Genomic DNA, 23,320 nt, shown 5'->3' with positions numbered 1-23,320 from the left:
CTGTTTCTTTCTTTTCTCTCTTCCCTGCAGAGAAGGGATGGTGTTTCATAAAGCATTAGAAACTGGCCTCCAAAAGAGGTCAATGTGCCATTTACTTTAGCCTAGGTCGCTGGGCAAGGAGGACGACTTTGGGGGCAAAAATGTCAGTTGATGTGATGTAAGAGAAAGGCTGGGGGCAGAGCGGTGGTGTGTGTTGGGTAGGAAGCCATGAGCAAGGATAAAGGGCGAGGTCCTCCACTGAGTAAAACCACAGGAACAGGTGTTGTCTGTGTGGACAGTTAAAGGGACAGGAGATTCAGGCAGTACCGCTCTTTTGATTGGTGGTAAATAAACTCTTCAAACAAGAGACTAGTCTGTAAATATTTTGTAAAATCTGTAATGAATATTTTGTGAAGAAAGGTATATTTAGCTACAGTCTCCCATTTTACCCATGTCTGGTGACTTTATGGGCGACCTTCGGGCCATCCTGTATTATGATTTAGGATTATAGGCTAATCATCTGGCTGGATAGATGTTAAAAGAATGATGTTTTTGAAAGAACCACTGCATAACTAAACCTCTGATGTAGGTCTGTTTTAAATTTTATTAAATAATGCATGTGAATAAAATGTCTAACAAAAAGAAACTATAAAATCCAATCATAATTTGATAAGTCATTACATATATTTAAAAATTAATTTTATATTAAACTTCTAATTCAGCATAAAAATTCAATGAATTAATAAGTGTAATATAAATTTGGTTTTTCATAAGAAACTTAAATTGACAGATAAAACGAAAATCACTTCAAATGAGTAAATTCTAATCAGTATCTTCCATGGAAGTAATTCTGTCATGAATTGAGGTTTATCTTTTTAAATATATTACTATGTATTTACTTGCTTGCAAATGTACCTACAGAAAACATATAGTATTATTTACAATTTTTTTTTTTTTGAGACAGAGTCTCACTATGTTGCCCTCAGTAGAGGGCTGTAATGTCATAGCTCACAGCACCCTCAAACTTAAGAGATCCTCTTGCCTCAGCCTCCCAAGTAGCTGGGATGATAGGCACCTGCCACAACACCTGGCTATTTTTTTTTTCTTTTTGGTTGCAGTTGTCACTGTTATTTAGCAGGCCTAGGCCAGGTATGTGGCTGGCACCATAATCACTGAGCTATGGCCGCTGAGCCTATTCACAATTTTCTTTAAAATAGGAAACACTGCATTACATTTTTCTAACCACTAGTTCTTTCTATATTAGCACACACACACATATATCTTATTCCTTTTAACTGCTGTATATCTCGTAGCATGAATGTGGCACAATTTATTTACCTCTAGTGGACGTCTAGATAGATTCCTTTTCTCTCTTTTTCTTTTATGTTATTACCAAATAGAATTTTTTTCCCATGCTAGATCCATTTTTTTAAAAACAATTTTATTGAGGCATAATTTACATGTCATAAAATTCATGTGTTTTGAGTGTACACCTCAATGATTACAGGGTTGTACAACCATTGCCACAATCCGGCTTTGGAACACTTCCAGCTCCCAGAGGGATCCCTTGTGTCCACTCACAGGCACTCTCTATTCCAACTCCTCACACCAGGAACTCACTAATAGATTCATTTCTAAAATACATTATTCTTATATTCATACTTCTTCACAAAATCACTAGTAATCTTCACATGTTCCTTTAACGAACACCCATATTGCTCAAGGACTGGAGATCAGTGTTTTCTTTGTCTTTCTTTTCTCTCCTTGCAGAGAAGGGATGGTGTTTAATAAAGAATAGAAATTGGCCTCCAAGAGAGATAAATGTGCCATTTACTTTGGCCTGGGTCACTAGGAAGGAGGAGGACTTTGGGGTGGGGGGTGGGGAATGGAAGAGTGCAGCGGGTTGTTACATAAAGGACAGGAGTCACCTATTCTCAAGGAGGAGAAAGGCTGCAGGGTGGGTTGCAGGGTCTCAGGTGACAGTGCTCTTGGAAAGTGCTGGGATAATGAGCGTGGTGCTTGGAACCAGCTTACAGGGCATGAGACTTTGGCACGCACCCAAAATCCCTGCCCTACCTGCTCCCTTCAGAAATGTATTAACTGAAGTCAAAATGCAGCAGAACCTCTGTAAGTTGGCCACTCAAGGGACGGTAACAAACTGGTCAACATATGGAGGCAGTCAAAATAAGCAAGTAGGCCTACTGCACTGATACTGTGAAGTGTGTGTCTGGTAGGTCAACTTAAGGAAGTGGTCAGTGTAGGGAGGTCGTCAACTGTGGAAGTTCTACCATATGTTACAAAACGTAGCCAAAGTCCCAAAGCTGCCCAGCTGATAATGAGGGCCTGGAAACTATTTGCCTCTTCAGATACTCCCCTCATTTATGGAAGGGCACAAAAATGGGACATTACCTCATTATTTTTATTTTGCTACCTCAGGAGAGCTGTCTTAAGGAGTTTCTCCTACACTTCTGAATGTAGTGCTTGGATTTACAGGATTATTAAGATAAATGGGCATCTGTTCTTAGGCAGACATAGTAGCCATGATCCAGAACCCATTGTATCGGCGTGGACCCTGAGATGGAAGAGAGCTAGCTGGAAAGATTGCCGGTTTGCACTTGAGATGAGTTGGGAGCAGTGCTACTGATGTGGCTGGGGGCAGCGGCATTCCTAAGCTGCTGCCGCCCTTCCAGCTTACCTACGCAGCCCTCTCCGTCGGGCCGCCGGGCCATTCCGGGGGGGCAGATGCACATGAAGGTGCCGATCAGATTCTTACACATCATGCCCCTGGATTCACAGTCGTGCAGCCCTTCAGCACATTCATCCAGATCTGTGAAATGTTTTTATAGGAGAAAAGCAAAAATAAGAAATCTCAGGAGCAGGCTATTAGGTAGGACTTTCAAATCACACGTGTGGTCTTCTGGCTTATCACATGTAATCTTAGAGTGTGACAGAGAAAGGAGGAGCCTTGGGCTTTCCAACTGCTGGCTATCATTCCAGGAGTGTTATTCCAGTTTCAGCTCTGGACCCCACGATAAGCAGTTCAGGGAAGGGCAATCTTTGCTTCAGTAAGAGTCTGACAATGTGAGAGCATTGATCCTCAACTCATTTGATCTTTCACTTGATTTTACCAAGAACTATCAGTTTCTTGTTACTTAGGTATGGAAATTTACCAGCAAGATGCCCTCATACATGTTTCTGTAAAAGCCATTGAAGAAGCAAGCTGAGAACTAGAAGTCATTAAAATGTATCTCCAGCATGGCGAGTAAAGTCCTTACTACCCCTCTTCCCATGGCCTTACCTTTACACATCTTTTGATCTTCCCTGAGGGCGTAGCCAATGGGGCACGTGCATTCATAGGACCCAAATGTGTTCATGCAGCGGAAAGCACATAGCAGTGGGTTCTGGGCACATTCATTGATATCTGATCAAAAGAAATGGACAAACATGTGCTCAGCCTAGAGTTCTAATTCTTTCTTCAAATGATCACTGATGTATCTGCTTAGCGGTTAACAGAAAGCCATAGGATAACAGAATTTTCATATCTAGTATGTAGAACTTGTTAAGGAACAAACATATCCTCCAAGAAACAGTAGCTATGAACTTTGGAAAAAAATGTGCAAAAAGTACTCAAAAGTTTTAACTGTGAGCTGAAACCCAGAGCAAACAACCAGCAAGAAGTAATTTCCATGCTGATTTTTTATTTTTAATTACCTTGCAGATGACCACTGTCCTGGCAGTGGCTGGTAGCTAAATTTCCAAAGGAAATTTCTTGAGATTCTCTTTAGTGGAACCAGACGGGCAGGGACCCTTGGAGCAAACAAGGGTGCTGAAGAGAGGGGAAGTCTGGAGAAGAGAGGGTCAGGGAAGGAGAAACACCTTCCCCCACTCATAGCTTCAGCCAGAGTTGTTGACTATACCCTGCTTGTGTGGGGCAAAATAAAAGAAGCCAGCCACTGGGAGTTTAAAGAACAGAACTGAAATATGAGCCACTATCCTCTACAGGCCTGGGAGTCTGCTGCTATATCTACTCAAGTTAAGTGTCTACTAAGATAAAAGCATCAACATTTTTTAGAGTAAGAAGACTGATTCTAGAACATATCATTCATAATATTGAGAGTATAAATCCAAAATTAACCAATATGCAAAAGAGCCAGGAAATGTGACCCAATCTCAAGGGAAAGGGCAATCAACAGATGCCAACCCTGAAACAAAATGGGTGTTGCAATTGTCAGACAAGGGCTTGAGAGCAGCTATTGTAACTGTGCTCACTGAGGGGAGAGAAAAACAACAAACAAAAATATTTAGTCATCAGCAAATTATCAGAAGTAACATAAATAAAGTTTGAGACATTAAAAACGCTTTAAATAACAAGAAGTAGTAATGCTTAAGACAAGGATCACTCGCCTTCACAATTCATCATGGGCCCTGGCTCAAAGCCTTCATTGCAATTGCATTCAAAGCTCCCAATAACATTGGTACATGTACCATTTCCACACGGATTGCCGATAGAACATTCATCAGTGTCTAAAAAAGAAGGAGTGTGTCACAAAGAAGTTTCAGTGTAACTGGAGAATGCCCAAGAACACCCCCACTGCCCCTCACGTATTTCCAGGACTTCTAGAAGGCACACAGGACCCTTGAACCTCCCTGGCTGTGGCTGTCTGGCTGTTATGCAGCACAGAGGACCCTAACGGATCAGTACGCGATGCTGTTATGCCCAGACAGCAATGCGCAGATTCGGAAAAGGGATGTGGTCTCCTGCTTCAAGAGCAGGCATAGAAAGTCAAAATCAAATGGACCTTTCCTGATTTGAGGTTTTGGCAACTGTAAAACCCTCGACACATTAGATTTTGTATATTTGGTTGGGCATCAGGTTGAACTGGAAATGGAGGATGGGTGAAGGAAGAGCCATTACTAGCTACTTATATTGGCTTTTAAATCCCACCACCACCCAGGTGCCTGAGAGAACTTCTGCTGAATATGAGAAATAGAAAAAAACTTCCAACTCTTGCAACGTGGCACCAACACTCACCCACACAGCGTACGCCAGTGTAATCAAGGTTGTAGCCCATTGGACATTCACAGCGAAAAGATCCATCGGTGTTGATACACTGACCATTTGAACAAATGCCTGGGCTCTCAAGGCACTCATTGACGTCTAAAACACAGAACTGCCCATCAACCTTCTCATATAAAAAGATGTGCTAATAGTGCATGTGTCTATTCAACACAGACTTATATGTAAGTAATGCTGCTGTTGGAGAAATACGTAAGGTATTTCATATATCATGTCATCATCTCATAATAGACTACAAAATGCATAGGGTATATGGTATTATCTCTGTACATCTAATACAGTACATTACTTTTAGAGTGAAACTGCCAAGATTTATAAAATAAAGGTAAAATAGTGTTATTTATATTACCTAAGAATACAGGAATAAACTATATCAACATGTATCCTCATACCTTCACGTGTATCATGAAGACTGGGAACAGTTCCATGGCCGTAGGGACACAAATCCTGGAATGCAACTACAGAAAGAAATTCTCCATTATTGAAGAGTCCTGACTATCAGAGAGGTTAAGAACGCATTCACACCAGGCATCAGATTGGACTCAATTGTTTTTTCTTCTACACAGCTGCCTATAAAAGAGTCTTTTATTTTCTTTTTGTTATTTATTTCAGACACAACTCTGAGTGTACTTAGTGATGGCCACCTGACTCGTCCTTCCAGGACGCCACCCCCTGAGGGCTCCTGGTTGCTCTATTTGCTCACCTGAGGAGACCTTCCTGCCACACAGGAGCCACCCTCCCTTAGGGGACAAGCCTGCTCGCTTGCTGGGAATTATTCTATAACTCACCATTGCTAAGGAGTGCTAGGAGGCTGTTGGTCTTCCTGCCAAGGGCCATCATCGCTCACTCAGCTTCTCAGAATTGTATGCAACATAGTGAGAAGCACAGCCATGGGATATGAGACCAGGTGGGACTTACACGGCAGCTTGGTGTAATCTCCATCCCCCCTTCCATCTCCCTCCCTGCACCCCTCAAACTCATTCTTTTGACAGCAAATAAACTCACCTTGGGAGGGAAAATGAAATTAAAGGTTACCTCCACCTGTGCTTACACATGCTGCATTCAAAAGCTGAAAGAAGCCCCCAGACTGGGGTGCGCACCGACCATCAGAACTTGTATTGCAGGGGGGATGATTTCACCTTCAAGCTATTCATAAATCACGTGATCAAACCGACTCTGGCAAACATTCCAGAATCGGGGCAGAGTGGCGTCCTCTGTTGCTCCTCTTACCTTCGTCATCTTTGGGGCACAGCTCGCAGGGGTCTCCCCAGCCCTCTCCTGGCATCTTGCTACAGCAGCATTTTGCTTTGGTGGTGTTGAAAGCTTTGGGTACAGAACACTTTCCATTTTCAAAATTTGTGAAGCAGAAGCTCTGGCGGGTATCTAATCAGGAAAGCAAACATAAAGCTCCTTACTGGCCATGTGAAAAGCTGGAAGCACAGCTCCCTGTCTGACAGAGCATTCCTCGGGGCAGAACACGTCATGCAGAACTAGCTCAGCAGGGAAAGACCTGTCTGGAAATCCTGAGTTGCTGATCTCCTTTGCCAACTATATTTAAAGCGCTTAAATATTTTTATAATATGCTTAGGAAATTTGAGAAATTTCCTAAATCATGCTCAATAGCAAAATGATTACCACACAGAATCTCTTTTTTCACTATTACATTGTTGCCTAAAAGAAAAAAAAAGCAATCTAGGTAACTTTTAGTAAGTTGAGTCACATCCACAGCAACTCATAGACCAATACACAAAAAATATTTGCCAAAAACACAATAAAAGTGGTCAATCTGGTGGATTAGGATAACTTGTTTTTCTTTTAGCATAATAGTTTTAAAAAATATAGTAACAATCCAGCCTGGGTACGGTGGTTCAGGCCTGTAGTCCCAGCACTCGGGAGGCTGAGGTGGGTGGATTGCCTGAGCTCAGGAGTTTGAGACCAGCCTGAGCCACACTGAGACCCCCATCTCTAAAAATAGCTGGGTGTTGTGGCGGGCAAGGCAGCGACTTGGGAGGCTGAGGTGAGAGAATTGCTTAAGCCCAAGAGTTTGAGATTACTGTAAGCAGTGATACCATGGCACTCTACTGAGGGCAACAAAGTGAGACTCTGTCTCCAAAACAAAAACAAAACAAAACAAAACAAAACAAAACATATATAGTAATAATCCAAATAATACAAAGAACCTTACAAATTGTCCATTGCATATGCTTTTGAGACTTATATTGTTAACTTCTGGATGTATTTGCCGTACACAATCTGTCATCATTGAGTCTAGCATGATGGGTTACAACCTAGCCATGAGGTTTCTAAGGGCAAACTGTGACTGAGGCTCACCAAAGCACCTCCGTCCATTATCGGACAGCACGAAGCCAGGCGGGCAGATGCACTGGAAGCCCCCTGGAGTATTGGTGCAGGAACCAAAGAGACAAATGTTGGGGTCTTCATCACATTCATTTATATCTGTGGAACAGTGGGGGAATTTATTAATGTGATTATATCAACACACCATTCAACATCTGAACATACATAATTCTCCATATTACAATAGTCAACTAGCCAGAGGATACTTAACATGAGACGACAGATTATACTATGTATATGTTTAACTTATTCTCAAAAAATGGACTATTCGTGCTTCAAAAGTCAAAGATTATGTCCAGTTTCAATCAGTCCCATGTCAGAGAGTCTCAGGTCCATCTCCAGCTCCCAGCCCTTGACCCTTAGAAGTGTACAGGTGTCTACCTGCCTACCTGACATGACCATTCAACATCTCATGTGCATCACAGATGTGGTGTGGCCAAATATGTTCTACTGACGGGTGTCTTCTCTGATACCACTCTCAGTAATCCCAACTGGGATCCTGGAGTCCCTCTCATTTCCCCTCTGACCTCATAGCCTCCGTTTGCAAGCAGAATGTGGCCTGCCAGTCCCACCTCCTCCACATCCATTGCCATTTGCCTCCTAGATGGCTCTTAGTGTCCCAACTGTGTCCCCCTCTCTTCTCTTCACAGTACCATCTGATTGTACTGGAAAATCAGTGCCTTATGGAACTAGGAAGACTCAGACGTATTTTGAGAATGCTATCATTTCCCCTGACCCCAGAATGGCTCCTTAAAACAAATATGCATACCTCACCGGTGATTTTTGGCCATTTTTTCCTGGGAAGTTCTAATTTAATGGGTTATTTTAACTAAGTGACTAGACATGATTTCAGGCACATTCCAACAGAAGCTCTGTGAAGACGAGATACGTATGCCCCGCTCACTACTGCACCCTCGGCGCCCAGCACGGTGCCTGACACAGACTCGCTTCTCAATTCATACTTGCAGTAGCTTAATGAGTGAGTCATATCACAGCTCTGCTTAAAGAATGAAAAACCTGCAATGGCTCCACACTGACCGAAGGGCTAATTCAATCCTCCGAGTCAGTCACTGCCTGCCCCTGCCCCTGCCCCTGCTCCCTGTGTTTCCAAATAAATAGCCTCTTTCTGTGCTCTGCTCTTCTTTGGTAAATTCTGATCCAGCACTTAAGATGAGTTACCTGGAATGTCCCCAGCCCTTTCTGACTGGCTTCCCTGACATGCCACCCCTCCCCCATGCCCTAATGCTCTGTCCCTGCCTGTGCTCCCACATCCTCAACGAGGCTCCAGGACAGTGTCACAAGTTTACTTATGAAAATTATCTCTCCCACTAGGCATGACATAACCTAAAGGAAAAGACTATATTTTTGTATTTCCAGCAACTGAGGTGCCAGGTATTCACTGCAATGCCCACTGAATGTAGACGGGATTATTTATACGTGTGTGTGTGTGTGAGTGTGTGAGAGTGTGTGTGTGTGTGTGTACATATCTACGTGGGTACATGTATGCTCGCTCACGTTGGGAAGAACATGTGAGGAAAATTGGTAAAACAGATACTAGTCTGAAGAAAATATTTCTACAGTGAAGGAAGTTAATTAAGAACCAATTTGCCAGCGATGCAAAACAGCATCATTGCTAACAATTGATAAAGAAAAGAAAGTATTTCTGAAGCTTAATAAAATGTGACTGAATCATAGATACGGATAACTTTCCATCACCATCAAAGAAAAGGCGGCCGAGACTACCTGACAGAAAGAAGCACAAGAGGTCTATTTCGTCCTCCTGGCTAACACACTACTGTTATTACTGGTCTATAAGGAGATGGACCACGGAGACGATGGAGAAGCCAGATTAAATGTGAGAAAAGAGAACAGAAGGAAGACAAGATCTCAAACTTTTCAAGAAACCTCCTACGAAGAAGATGCTAGTATTAGCATCTATTACTGTGAAGTACTGAAAACACTAGACGATCTTACACAAATCAGACAGAAAATCAGAATGATTAGGGATACTTGTAATATCTAATAATATGGTCTGAAAAATAATTAACTTCTGTGAAGTAGAATTGTTTCCTTCAGCTCTCGCTCTCTCTTCGCAACTCCTTTGACTATCAACAGTAGAGATCTACATATCTTTAGATGGAATCTGGCCAGGGAGATAGATTTTTAAAAAGGCGGATAACCTAAAGGCACAGATACCCCTCACAATCCTGCCACGTTAGAAAAACCGCTCTAAGATGCAGGGGCTTCTGAATTTCAACAAGGCTGTAAAAAAGTCATTTGTATGAAAGTGAAATAAAGGGAACTGTAAAAGGGTCATCCCTCATCATGTCCACCGGGCAATTCTGGGACCCACTTTTTGATGTGGTTACAGCGTTCTTGTGGGCTGGGAGAGTCTCCACAGAGAAACATCTGTTATGACAAATGGATGCGGAGTTTCTGCTTTGACGTGAGGCTTTCCCAAGGAAAAAAATGTCTCAACGGCATTGTCAAGATTTTCTGCGTTGTTATTTCTAAGCCCCCAGGCACTTTTCATAGCTGTTTTAAAAGTGGGCGCCAAAGATTACAATGTTTGTAGACGCACTTTAAATTCAGTAGAAAGTCTCCACTGACAGTTGGAAAAAAGAGTTTGCTGAAAATTCTCTGACTAGCGCAAGACTTCTGTTCATGAAAAATCCCACATCCCTAAGTTTCTCATTCCCGCCATTCTGCTGTCAAATCATTTCTGACGGTTCAGTAAAACAGATGTAGGCTGCTGTACTGCTCGCAGTGGCTGGGACTTAGTGCATTTCCATAGGGTCGATACCAAAGCTCATGAAACCGAACAGCACGTGGGGAATGTCCGTCTTACCAATGCAGTTCTCGCTTTTTACTTCGTATCCTGGGGGACAGATGCACCTGAAAGACCCCTCCAAATTCTGACAGGTGCCTGGAGAACAAGAGCCCGGAAGAGCGACACACTCATTCGTATCTTTAGAGAGAAAGAAGACAAAAAAAAATAATTTAAACATGAGATAACTGTTATGTAGATTCAGATGCCTGCCAAATGGTATTAACATGAAATCAGCTAGGGTCCTCTGATCTGTGGGGTCCCTGTGGACAACCGTACTCTGAGATATCCTTTGACATCTTGGGTATTTCTTACTTGGCAAGAGTCTAATTTTCTTGATTTGTTTGCTTTGCTTACTGTTATTAAGACATGGATAACCTCAAGCCTTGTCCCCGGTAAAAGTACTGCCTATGAGACATTCGCAGTTCTTGGCTTATACCTTATACCAGGATTTCCCATCATGGCCTATCTTAGGTGTGTGGTCTGATGACCACATGGAATATGAATGAGTTCCTAAAGGGCGGACGGAGGAGATTCACATCACCACTCTACAGAACAGAACACACAGAGACTGCTCACTGTTTGCGGCTTACCTATACAGTTTTTGCCGTCGGGAGTGAGTTCATAGCCTTCATTACATAAACACTTGAAGGAGCCAATTTCATTAAAACACCGGCCATTTCTGCACACCTGGCCAAAAAAGGAGCTGCACTCATCTATATCTGCAAGCAAACAGGAGTTGACTTTCAGAAAGAGTTCCCACATGTTTACTGTTTCACAAGTTGCAACTTAAATATATTTGGCATACACTGAGAGACAAAAAACCACTCTACAATTCCTCATCCACACAGAACCAAATGGCACACAGTACAAGGATCACGCAACCAACAGGATCCCCCTGATTGATCACTACTGTAATTCAACTAAAGGATACATTTTTGGTATTAATGTAGCTCATGAGTTTGGAAACAGGTAACACTTAAGGCTTAAGGTTAAGATTTCCATGTTTTCCAAGTAAAAAATAGATCTTTTCCCATAGGGAAGGGGCTGTATGGAATATAACTTGTCTCATTTGCAGATACTTTACCTGAAAGGTAAACTGGCCATATACAAACAACAAATAAATGCATGTAGTGAGTATGGGAAAATCAATTATATTCAAAAAAACTCTAGAATCACGGATACAGTCCAGACTTTAAGGGGGAAAAAAAAGGGATACTTACTGTTAGGTTTTCATTTAAGCTCAGGGTTGATTACACTAGAGTGACTTCCTGAGCTGCTGGACGGTTGTACTTTGATCAGAGCCACATCTGCACCTTAAACTCTCCTCGACTGTTCAAAGGGTCTAAAAAACTACTGTCAAGAAGTGGTTGTTGAGCTAAATGTCCAATTAGCTTTGAATTTTTTTTTGTAATTACAGAAGTTTGAAAAAGAAAGAAACCAAGGAGACAGACTTATGTTGGGTTGCATTAGGAGGAGGTGGGGTCAAGACGTGATGGTCCCATATGGTGGAAAGCCTAAGTCACTAGCTCATGCCGTGCAGGGTCCTATGGATGACCCTGCGGTAAAGCGCCAGGGCAGTGCCTGGCCCGAGGTAAACAAGGAATAAACATCTGTTGTCATTTCTCTCATCCTCTCCACTCCCTCCCAGTTCTCATTTCACATCTGTGTGTTGGTGTGGCCTGTACTGTGTACAGGAGAGGTTCCTGAGGGCTGATCTGGAAACTAGTCACCAAGCATCATCTTTGTGGGGAAAGGCAGCCTGACTTCAAAAGCTTATAGAAAACGAAATTTCAAGATATGACATGTGTATAAGTAGGAGGCTACTGGTTTTGAATGCAAATCCACCACGGATTTATATAAATATCTGTAAGCACACTGAAGCCATGAATAATCTATTTTCGATCCCATTTAAGAGGCAAAAATATCCCAAACCAGGTATTGGTCCCAATATCATCTGAATAACCTTTTGCTCTGAACTGATTGACAAACGTGCTTAAAATAGAACAACGGCGTCTTGTGGTTATTTAGGGAAACACTATGGTTTTAGATAACTGGAAACTAGTCATAATATTACGTGTCTTTTGGCACACACTTGCCATTTAAGTAATTAAAAAATGTTTTGTTCTTTGGTTTCATTTTTTAGTTCAGAAAGGAAATACGCAGCAGAGGCCATGCTGTACTCACCCAGGCAATCATTATTGTGCGTGAGTTCAAACCCCGGGTAGCACAGGCAGTTGTAGGATCCAACGGTGTTTTTACACGTTCCATTTCCACATGGATGCCGCTCACACTCATCGACATCTACAAAGAAACATTGGCTCAAAAGAACTCAATTGTTAACTAGGAAAAAAATAGGCTATTGACTCTTTTACATTTTAAACTGCTGGATGAGATCTTTTCCAATTTAGTATTAGGAACTTCTATGTATTTGAGGAAAAGGAATACGAGGTAGAGAAACATAAAAATAAGAAAAAAGTACAGTTTTATTATTTACAGGCACAGACAATACCCATAAGTACTCTGAGCAGCATCCTGAGTACCCTGAGTACCATCTCAGCAGAGATGTTTTAATGAGGTTTGCTTATCAATCAAAAGCAAACCACCTGTTTAAAACGGTAAAATAATTTGTTCTACTAAGCATTGGGAACACTCAGAAATGCTCATCCCTTAATTTGATCAGGTAAACAAAGATAAATTTTACTTTACTTCATTTTATAAAGTAGTTGAATCCAAATTGAACTCTACTAAAATTCACTATTATTAGCCTTCCAAAACATTGGACTAAGGAAATGTTTAGAAAGGTCATTCATCATCTGCGAAGGCAAACTCCCTAGACCATGGATTCCAGGTTACTAAAGTCTACTATGCAAAAATTAAATAAAACTAAACCCCAAACAAAACAAAGTTGGTAACGTTCTCTAGGCAGACAGCTCTGGGTAAGGGAGGTCTTACTGAGGAGACTTTCACCATGGGAGAACTGTTAGGTTAGGTCAGACTTTCCCCATCTCAACTGCTGAATCATAGAGACTACGTATTTTCTGGTAAATCATGTTCTCTCAGGGATTGTCGCAAGGGGAAGCACGCATAAGCAAGCATCCTCAGAGAGTTCATGCAAATAGGGACCAGAGCTTAGATTTTCCTTTGCACAAGGTGATTTTTTTCCTGTCATCATGGGAGACGTGCAGGGCGAGACTCTAAAGAGGTAGCAGATGAACTGAGGCATTTTCCAGGTGCCCCTTGTCGTACTTATATATCAGAAATGAAGCCAGTTCTAGAGTACTGAAATCTGACTTTAGAATTCACATCCATCGTATCTCGAATACCAAAAGAGTAGATGTACAACTCTAGCCTTTTCTACACTGAGAATATGCTAATTATAAATAACCAAGTTTTAAACTTAATTTTCTTTCTCCAAGCACAAAGCCCAGGGAGAGAAGTCTTTGGCAGAGGCAGAGCCAATTGCTGACACCAGACTTCAGGTCGTAGCCTTGTGGCAGCCCAACTGTCTTTGGGCACTTAGTAATCACCAGCTCAGCTAGTACTTACTGGACACTAGAATCACTTAACTAAGCATTATACTGGGAATTTTAAAGAGTATGGCCATATTTGCTCCTAAGATTATTTTCAGTAAATAAAACGCAAAATACACAGATAAATCCAATATATTAAATGATTTGTGCGAAAAACTATGTATGTGTGTACATATATTCATTGTAATATGGTCACTCTTAACTACTCCCTCGCATTTCCAAAATGCTTCCTTGAGTCATACGTTAGAAGGGTGAGGGCAGCTAGCACAGCGGTAAATTCCACATAACCCAGAGTACTTGTCAAGACATGCAGATGCCTTCTGGGGAAAAAGGCTGAGAGTCACTGAACTCAAGAACATACTATAGAATGTCCTTGCTTGCAAATTTTGCAAGTCTTAAATAAAGACTTCAACAGGTTGACAGTTTTAAGCTTTTGCAATACAGTTTCTGCCGGAGACATGGTAACTACTCAGGGCACCTGACGGAACTATAACCCATTCTGGAGACTCAGCCCCATGTCACTCCCTCCAGCTACGTGTCCTTACCCATGCACATGGTCTGGTCCTGAGACGCCTTAAAACCATTGTGGCAGATGCACTGGTAACTTCCTTGCAAATCAACGCACAGGCCATGACTGCAGACGTTAGGAATTTCTAAACATTCGTTGCGATCTAAAACAAAAAATTGAAACACATGTTCCATGTATCTGATTTTTATTAAGATTTCTTCATTTTTTCACAGATGCATTTCTCTAGCCTGCTATTAATTATTACAGACAGGCTGAAAATGACCCCATAACAACAGATGAATCAACGTCTCTTTTTTTATAATCATGTAATTTTTTTTAAAACGTTTATTAGTATCTCAAGGATACCAATTTAGTTTAGGCCCAAATCCTAGGGAAATCAATGGAGGAGACTTCTTAACAAAGCAGTCTGATAGAGATGGTGAAACAGTTCACTCTAAGTAAGCAGACTTAGAAGATCTTTTCAAAATTATTCTTGACATATTTTTTTGGTAGGAAAGCCTGATACCTTTTTAGGGTAGGAAATCTAAAGAATCTTGTGCTCAGTGCCAAAGAGTGAGTCGGCCTCTTGCTTACCCACACAGGCCCCATTGGGGGACAGTTTGAAACCCGTAGCACATTCACAGCGGTAGCTGCCAGGACTATTGATGCAGTCTGCGTTGCGCTGGCAGAGATTGTCACCATTGCTGCACTCGTCAATATCTGAAAGAGTAACAACTCCGTTTTAAGGGGTTTTCATCACTACAGTAGGGTGAGAGTCACTTCATCACTTTGATGGTCAACTCCTGAATAACCACAGAGGAAATAGTAAAAATCAGAAAACTGTCTGAAAGCCATTTCTGTACCCCAAATTTTTGTGGACAAAGGGCATATACTGTTCAGATTACCTTCACAGACCAGGAGCAGGTCATTGTAACTGAATCCCGTAGGGCACTCACAGCGGAAGCTGCCTATCTGGTTAATGCACACACCATTCGCGCAAATGCCTGGAATCTCTTTACATTCATCAATGTCTGAAATTGAAAAGATTTGGCCACATGTGTGCGGTTTTGCTTAATGCATTTGCCATATAACCTCAAGTAACGCTATTTGTACTCTGGAACGAGAACATAGTCAGTGTCACACACACAAAAATCAGTTACATACTCGCATAAATGATTTTGTGGTTAATGAAAACACATATGCCATAAAATAGATTAGTTCCTCTAAACAGCAATGGGAAAATTTAAGCAGCTGATAAGACGCACCAACCAATTTTAGTGTCAATACGGCAAATGAACTTCCTAGGGACAAGCCCTCTTCTTCAAGTTACATGGTGGGTTACCCTAACTGTGGCTATTCCTCTGATAGAGAGCTGTCTTTCTCATTGTACATATTTCATCATATACGCATTCCTAATGGAGATGTAAAATTATATGGCTTACTGAATCTGTCAGGAAGAAAAGCAGAGTAGGCAAGGTAATTCATTCATATGAATAATTCTGCAAATTCATAATTAGATCAGTAGAAAGAGATACTACAAAAATACGCCAAAAACTTAAACATGTATTCATAAAAATGGCAACCAGAGGTTAAATAAGGCAAATTTTGTAATACGGTATGCATGACAAGGAAAACTCAAGTCTTAGCTGTTGTCTAGGAAATCTTCAAAAAGTCATGTAACTATCGTAACTCAATCACCAGAATATGCTGATAGAATCTTTAGCCACACTTGCTTGGAATTTTTAAGTGTGTTATTTCTCTCTTGTCTAACTATATTAAAGCAGAATACAGATTATTTTACCTTGTGGTACTCCTGCATTTAAAAAATATTTTTTAGATTTTTACAAAATGCCGTAAACTATATATATGTATTATGTATGAAAATAAACATAATCCGGCAAAACTCACCAACAGCTTTTCCTGTGTGAATATCAAAGGTGAACCCGGGAATATTTCCACATATGGTTTTAAAGTCAGCTTTGAAATATAAACAAAGCAATGCACTGTTAAAATTCTCCAACTGCTTCAAAATAACATTTCATAGAATAGTACTTTCACAAAATATATTTTATGTTATTGACAACCAGATGTTTTCATCTGTTATGTTTACTCAATAACAAAGCCAGCTTCTGCAAGGTGGGGATCTGATCTAGGCATCCTTTACTATTATTATTAATGTTGTAATTATTCTTATTGTTAGCTTTTTATTGCTTTCATATCGGAAGGTCAAGGAATCATTACAGGATTTAAAACAACTACTGAGGTACTTCTTTTTTCTTTTGATATTCAGAGCTATAAAAATTATACAATTTGTATAGATTGAAAAAACAGAGTACAAATTTAAGAAGGGATTACGGATTGTACAATGGCACCAACATGCAAAAATAATTTTGTAGTGGAGAAACAGAATAATAATGAATAGTGAATGAGAGGTGAATATTGTCTTTTATTTATGTTTTACCATAAGTATCTATTTGTTGGAATGTGAAATATGAGTCATTGAAACCAGTTCATCATGCAATGGAGTTACTCCTATACATAATTCTCCAAACATAATGGAAATTGAAAAGAATTCTGATTTTCACAAAGCAAAATGCTTCTGATGCCCATAGCTACACGAGTGAGTCAAACTCCTGACAACGGTATTAGGTGAAGTTCATACTCCATGCTACACTCCAGGTACCGCCTGAGCAGGGATCTTAGGTGTGCGACCCATCCACATACACTAAGCGTCCAGCATAGGTGGCCAGGTGCACAACAGATGCTCAGTGTAATGATTCCTAGCTGCCTGGTAATGTGCAAATTATGATTTACATACATCATCTCATTAATCATCATTGCAACTGTATGAATCAGTCACTGCCATTATTGATCCATTATCCCTCAGTTTCAGAAAGGATAGATACCCTACATGAGGTCACTGAGTAAGTGGCAGAGCTTTTATTTAAATACAGAGATGTCTCTCAAACCTAAGCCCTTTACTTTTCAGAAAGAAAGTGGTATTTTAATCTCCCAAACCAGGAAGCTTCAATGTCTAATTACAGAGATTTTGACGTTGAGAACTGCGGCACTATTTCTTGTCAATGACATGGAGCGTAACTGTGGTGAGACAGGGCTAAGAAAACTCACGGGACCACTGAAATGTAAGGCACTGAAAAAGCTCTGTGTATCACTTTCCATCTCCTCTCTCTTTAATTTTAGCACCACACGAAACATTTCAATGCATGCACCCTAAGTAGTGTTTAAAAACACATGCACACTCAGTGTTTCTTATTTCCCTTACTGGTTCAACTTAGTATCGGTAACTAATAAAAATGATCACTCTCCAGTTCATAAAAGAGCCTGGGTGGGCAACAATGATAAGAAAAGATAAGAATTTTTGCTCACCTCTCCCTAGTATCTTTCATTTCTTCCTTTAAAAGTCTGTCTTGTGAGAAAAACATTACCATGTAACAATGACTTCTATTTTCTGCCCTAACATTTCATGTAAGTCTGAGGGAGATATACGAGGTACCCTCTGACAGTACGTTGCTTCTGTATAATGTTTGCTCATCAAATACAGTTTTTTTTTTACATCTTTTTCCAGATGAGATTAAAAAAAGAACCTTATCGAATTTAGGTTTTCTCAAAATATTACCACTTCTACGTCTAACACAGTGATGCATGGTTTAAGATAATGGGTTTGAATAGATCAGTGCTACAAACTCTAACTCTTCAGCAATGGATTCTGATTCAAAGACATATTTGACCTATGTTGAAATCAGTGTCTGAATCTCAAGGAGGCCATCTGGGAGCAGCGCCACACGAGGCTCTTGGCTATTTTCAGACCTGAGCATCTCTGGTCCTGTACACACTGACATTTATTCTATTGTTGCCTACATGTGTGTGTCACTGATTTGGCCTTCAGCAGACGCAGGACCTGTGTGCTTACCAGTGCCGGGGGTTGGGCAGGGTTCACAGGGTTTGTTCCAGGCTTTGCCCACATTATAGGTACAGCAGCACATTCTCTTTGTCACATTAAAAGGCAATTCATTCTCACAAGTGGTTCCATTATAGCTTCGGTAGCAAAAGCTTTTTCTCATGTCTACAAAGAGAAGAGTAAGTCAACCAGGGCTTGCACCACGCGGTAGGCAATGAAGGCCACGCCCCCAAAGACAACGTAGCTCTGAAATAGGTCTCAGCTACCCGCAGCTGTCTCAAAATAACTCTTAAAGTCAAACATAAATCATTTTTTAGGTTAACATCTCTCTCGTTTTTAAATAAGGGATTTCATTTATAATTTTCTTGGGAGTTAATGTTAGTACATATTCTCTGCTCAAAAGCATTTATTTTTAAAAAGGATTAAGCATTAAATTTCATATGTTCTTTTATTTGGATAATAATGTTCACTTTATATGGATATAGAGGAAAAACTAAAGAACATATATACTGCAACTTTTGATGAAATGTCCTTACCTGAGACTTATGCTTTTTAAAACATAACTATATGGTCAAAAGTCAAAAATGATTCTGGGATACTTCAAATATACTTAATTTCTAAACAATAATTCTTTGTTTCTTCTTTTGAGGCAGACTCTTACTCTGTCATCCCGGGTAGAGTGCCATGTCATCGGCCTAGCTCACAGCAACCTCAGACACCTAGTGGAAGTGATCCTCTTGCCTCAGCCTCCCAAGTAGCTGGGACTAGAGGCATGCACCCACTACCCATGCCCAGCTAGCTTTTACTATTTTTACTAGATAAGGTGTCTCAAATCTTGCTCAGGCTGATTTTCAACTCCTGAGCTCAAGCAATCCACCCGCCTCGGTCTCCCAGAGTGCTAGGATTATAGGCGTGAGCCTCCACATCTGGCCTCTAAACAGTTATTCTGAGACATAAGTGCTGGCTGTGTGAAGTCAACAACTGGGATTAATTAATCCATCCAGGAGACCTGTACCTACCCATGCAGTTGTGGCCCCCATTGACCTGCATGTACTCGGGTGGGCAAATGCAGGTGTAATTTCCCAGGGTATTGTAGCAGGTCCCCGGCCCACACACTCCAGGATGCACAAAACACTCATCGATATCTAGAGCAGGTCAGAATATCCATTAATTAATACAGACATTTTTTCAATGAATTTATATTACACAGGGTACTGAACAAAGTATGGGTGATTCCCCAAATCCATATTTATCCAAAATTTAGAAATAAAGAAAATACCCCAAAATATGCACTTATGAGACACAGATGTATCGTTCTCCAAAGGAAAGACATCCTGATATTAAAAAAATAATATAAATCATCTGAAGAAATTATTCTAAAATGGCCAGAATAATTTATATGGCACATATATTTTACACACGCACATATTTATTTAAGTTCACATTGTTTAAATGGAATTTCTTTAAGGCCTACTTTTCTCTATGTCCTTTGCACAAAGTTTTAATGTCAAATTTGAAGTGAATGCAGGTTAGGAAGGCCTTTGTCTTTGGAGCTCCTTTCAAATTAGACTCTCCATTTGGAGAGTCTAGAGACAGTGCAGCTGCTGGTGGCTCTCCTTATTAAATTATATTTCTTCCAGATGCATTTAGCTCACATGTTCCAAAAGAAAGGTTATGATGGAAGTAATTACGTTACATGTTTAGAGTTGATTTTTAGAAACATTCATTCATTCCACAAATAAATACTGAGATTCTACTGCAGCTGTAAGTTGTAGCTATAAATATGCGTAAGATGTGAGACAGGGCAGTGTGAGACAGGCCTTAACAGGATGACTATAATGCCACGTGAGAAATGAGGGAATTTTTTTGGTGGGGGTGGGTATAGAGTCTCACTCTGTTTCCCTGCACAGAGTGCCACGGCATCGTAGCTCACATAACCTCAAACTCTTGGGCTCAAGAGATCCTCTTGCTTCAGCCTCCCCAGTAGCTGGGACTACAGGTGCCTGCCATCACACCCAGTTGATTTTTCTACTTTTAGTGGAGATGGGAGTCTCGCTCTTGCTCAAGCTGGTTTCGAACTGATGAGCTAAGCAATCCACCCACCATGGCTTCCCAGAGTGCTACAGTTACAGGTGTGAACCAATGCACCCAGCCAAGAAAGAAATGTTAAATAGAAGGGCTGCTACACAACCTTCAAATTCCAGACCATGTAGTCCAACATTTGAAAATTACTGAACCGCATTCACTTACCTATCTTTCCTATGTAAAGTATAATTCTTATCAATATTTGAACCAGTGACTTATTTGATGTTGTATATTTTCACACTCCTCCATTTTCCCTCATTTATATTTAATCAGTCCTAGGAAAGCACCAGTAAACTGCAGCAGGTGGGCTGTAAGTTAACTCATCTATCATCATACAACTCAGCAACACTGACACGAAAAGACAAAAGCGATGAGCCTGGACGGAATTGGAGGATGGGGCTTTTCCCCCGGCCCCGGCAGTCCCTTTGCTTTAAAGAGCCGAAGCCTTTTGGGGCATCACTGCACCTCACCTTCACAGATGCGGGTCTCCTCGCTGAGGTAGTAGCCTTGTGGGCACTCACACTGGAAGCTCCCGAAAGTATTGATGCAATTTCCACCCTGGCAGAGACCCGGTAACTCCTGGCATTCGTCAATGTCTACAAAAGGGGAGACTTTTCGCTTACCACAAACACCAGCAAGAAAGCAAGAGTGAGCATCAGAGCTTTTAAGAGTGTGATCGGGCAAGACCAGCAGGCGTCTACGCATTCCAATGAGCACATACTTAGCAGGTGCATTTATACCAAGCAAGGAGTTTCTTGGTGTTGTCACGGCGGTTTGCAATTATCTGAGAAGACTGATAAAGGCAAGGTGGGGTGCACTCACTTCAGGGGCGGCAGTAAAGAAAGCTTTTCTGCAGACCAGTCAGACGTTAGATCAGGGCAGTGGACCCTTGCTTCTTAATCAAAGAGGCTGTTTGCCATTCTAGTGAGTGAGTGCCCACCTGCAATTTTACTAAATCATGTGGGGGAATTTCTCCACCCTCATTTTTTTCCACTAGCTTTTCTCTAAAATTAACTCTGTACCTGGGTTAAATCTGGGTCACAATAAGAGATCAGCTCACCTTCCAGGATGATGGTGATGGGGTTAGGTCTGAAACCTTCACCTCCGGGACAGAGGGTGTAATATTCGGCTACAAAACAATGGAAACAGAAGAGATTTGATACCTGTGTCCCCGTGGCTGAGACAAGGGGCAAGCACTCAGCAACTGCCAGGCTCAAAGGACACGGCCTAAGGGGCTGTATCCACATTTTTCTTACTATCCTTTGAAATACGTTTAGTGTATGTAACATTTTATGTGAAAAGTAACTAGTTCATAAATCATATACACAGTAGAATAACAAAAGCCATGTTTTTAATTAAAGAAAAAACTCCCTCATAACTCATTTGGCTTGTAAATAAAAATTAAAGACTCTGCAGCACACAGGGTTTCGGTTCATGTCCTATATCAGAATGCATGTGTCAGTTTAAGGCACTGGAGGACCGACTTCAGGAATACAACACACCTGTGAACCTGAACCCAGAGAACCATTGAGAGGAATCGGGAATGGCCTCTATCTGTAATACGGCAGAGAGCTGGTGTTATGACCACTCATATTGGATTGTGGTTAAAATTTGTTTTTTTAAATATACCATGAAAAACATTAGGAAGGGAGGGATTTGAATTCCCTTTTATATAAAACACTCTTGGCTGGTTTCAGCATGATCACTGAAAGGAGTCCAAATCCTTTTTTTCTTTTGTTCTCACTTCTTCTCTCCTAAGCCCAAGAATAAAATGGCAACTAGTCTTTAGATGCCAGTTTATTTTCTTCTTCTGCGGCTCCGTACTTACTGCTGTTGACCGGGGGGCACGTCTCACAGGGGTTTCCCCAGGCCTTTCCCAGCGAGCAGCAGCAGGAGGAGCGGCTGACGCCGACCCCGATCTCCGTGTTGCACGACAGACTCCCGTCTCCCCGGGGGCCGAACTTCAGGTAGCAGTTGCCCACGCGGTTATCTGCAGGGTGACAAGGCAGCTTAAAATTGCCCTTGCTGTATGGAACGTCCTTTGTAGGGAAAAGCCACTCAAAGGATGAAATTCGCATGTTGTACATTAACATGAAAGGTTCATTTTAATCCTTCCTACAAATCAATCTCTTGCTTTAAACCTTTTCAAGACTGAGTCATACAACGTCAATTACGACACTTTCCTATGTTTAGAAATCCACGCAGGTCATGTTTCTGTCTACTCATGGGATAAAGCAAATGGTAAGAAATTTCTTATTTGGGACATTCTGGACTTATGATAATATGAATGCAAGAAATCCTTGGCGTAAATAATCAATACCATGAGTTTATAAATAATGGAAATAAACCCAGAGTAATTTAATTTAAAGCTATGTATCCTATCAAAAAATATGAATCACTCCATTTCTTTCCTCTTCATCATCTCCGTGTCCCGATGGTTTAGTTTTATTTGCATAGCCAGCTTTGCAGGTTTTGGAAAAGGCAGTCTGTAACGGTCTGCAGCAAATATTACAGAGATCAATGAATCAAAGGCTTTTTCTTGCTTCTCATTGCAGGTAACATCCAGAACACTGCCCCTGATTCTCAGGGTTTAAATATTACTTGTCTGCTGAGAACTCACATTTATGCTTCCATCTCTCATTCCCTCCCTGAACTCCAGACCCTCTGCCAACAGCCAATTTAATTCTTTTCTTAGATATCTAATAGTTAATTCAAAGTTCACATGTCTAAAATCAAACTCCTGATGTTCTTTTCTCTGCATCCAAAGGCTACTCTACTTTTTCCCCAGTCTGCTGCATTTTCAATAAAGGGAACTTGTTTTTTTTTCAGCCGCACTGGCCCTGGGTTCGGCATCATCTTTGAGTCTTTATTGTCACTCCTCATTCGATCCAGCAACAAGGCCCGTCAACACTCTTTTCTATGTGTCTGGAATCTGACTCCTGACCACCGCACCTAGACAACATCTCACAAGGATACAGAAATAGGGCTGATGGGAAGAGATGGGCAATCATTTTTTACAGACCAACACTGTCAA

At 41.1% G+C, this 23,320-nt stretch overlaps 1 protein-coding gene across 1 annotated transcript in view; it reads right to left on the bottom strand.

Annotated features, from left to right (window-relative positions):
- Window positions 1-23,320, bottom strand: part of FBN2 (fibrillin 2) — a 247,395-nt gene that overhangs the window by 17,882 nt on the left and 206,193 nt on the right. Inside the window, exons 40-58 of the mRNA XM_012807203.1 lie at window positions 22,115-22,276; window positions 21,347-21,415; window positions 20,757-20,882; window positions 19,221-19,346; window positions 18,214-18,366; window positions 16,191-16,259; window positions 15,188-15,313; window positions 14,877-15,002; window positions 14,320-14,445; window positions 12,429-12,545; window positions 10,835-10,963; window positions 10,263-10,382; window positions 7,388-7,513; window positions 6,287-6,439; window positions 5,449-5,514; window positions 5,012-5,137; window positions 4,384-4,503; window positions 3,278-3,400; window positions 2,652-2,806 (exon numbers count right to left, since the gene is read on the bottom strand). Coding sequence (XP_012662657.1) covers window positions 2,652-2,806; window positions 3,278-3,400; window positions 4,384-4,503; window positions 5,012-5,137; window positions 5,449-5,514; window positions 6,287-6,439; window positions 7,388-7,513; window positions 10,263-10,382; window positions 10,835-10,963; window positions 12,429-12,545; window positions 14,320-14,445; window positions 14,877-15,002; window positions 15,188-15,313; window positions 16,191-16,259; window positions 18,214-18,366; window positions 19,221-19,346; window positions 20,757-20,882; window positions 21,347-21,415; window positions 22,115-22,276 — 2,318 coding nt within the window. The remainder of the gene's footprint in view (window positions 1-2,651; window positions 2,807-3,277; window positions 3,401-4,383; window positions 4,504-5,011; window positions 5,138-5,448; window positions 5,515-6,286; window positions 6,440-7,387; window positions 7,514-10,262; window positions 10,383-10,834; window positions 10,964-12,428; window positions 12,546-14,319; window positions 14,446-14,876; window positions 15,003-15,187; window positions 15,314-16,190; window positions 16,260-18,213; window positions 18,367-19,220; window positions 19,347-20,756; window positions 20,883-21,346; window positions 21,416-22,114; window positions 22,277-23,320) is intronic.

The sequence above is a fragment of the Otolemur garnettii genome, unplaced genomic scaffold, assembly GCF_000181295.1.
Source record: "Otolemur garnettii isolate 467f Iridium unplaced genomic scaffold, OtoGar3 scaffold00003, whole genome shotgun sequence".
NCBI lineage: Eukaryota > Metazoa > Chordata > Mammalia > Primates > Galagidae > Otolemur > Otolemur garnettii.
The sequence above is the reverse complement of the archived record's forward strand: the minus strand, read 5'-3'. Positions and strand labels throughout refer to the sequence as shown.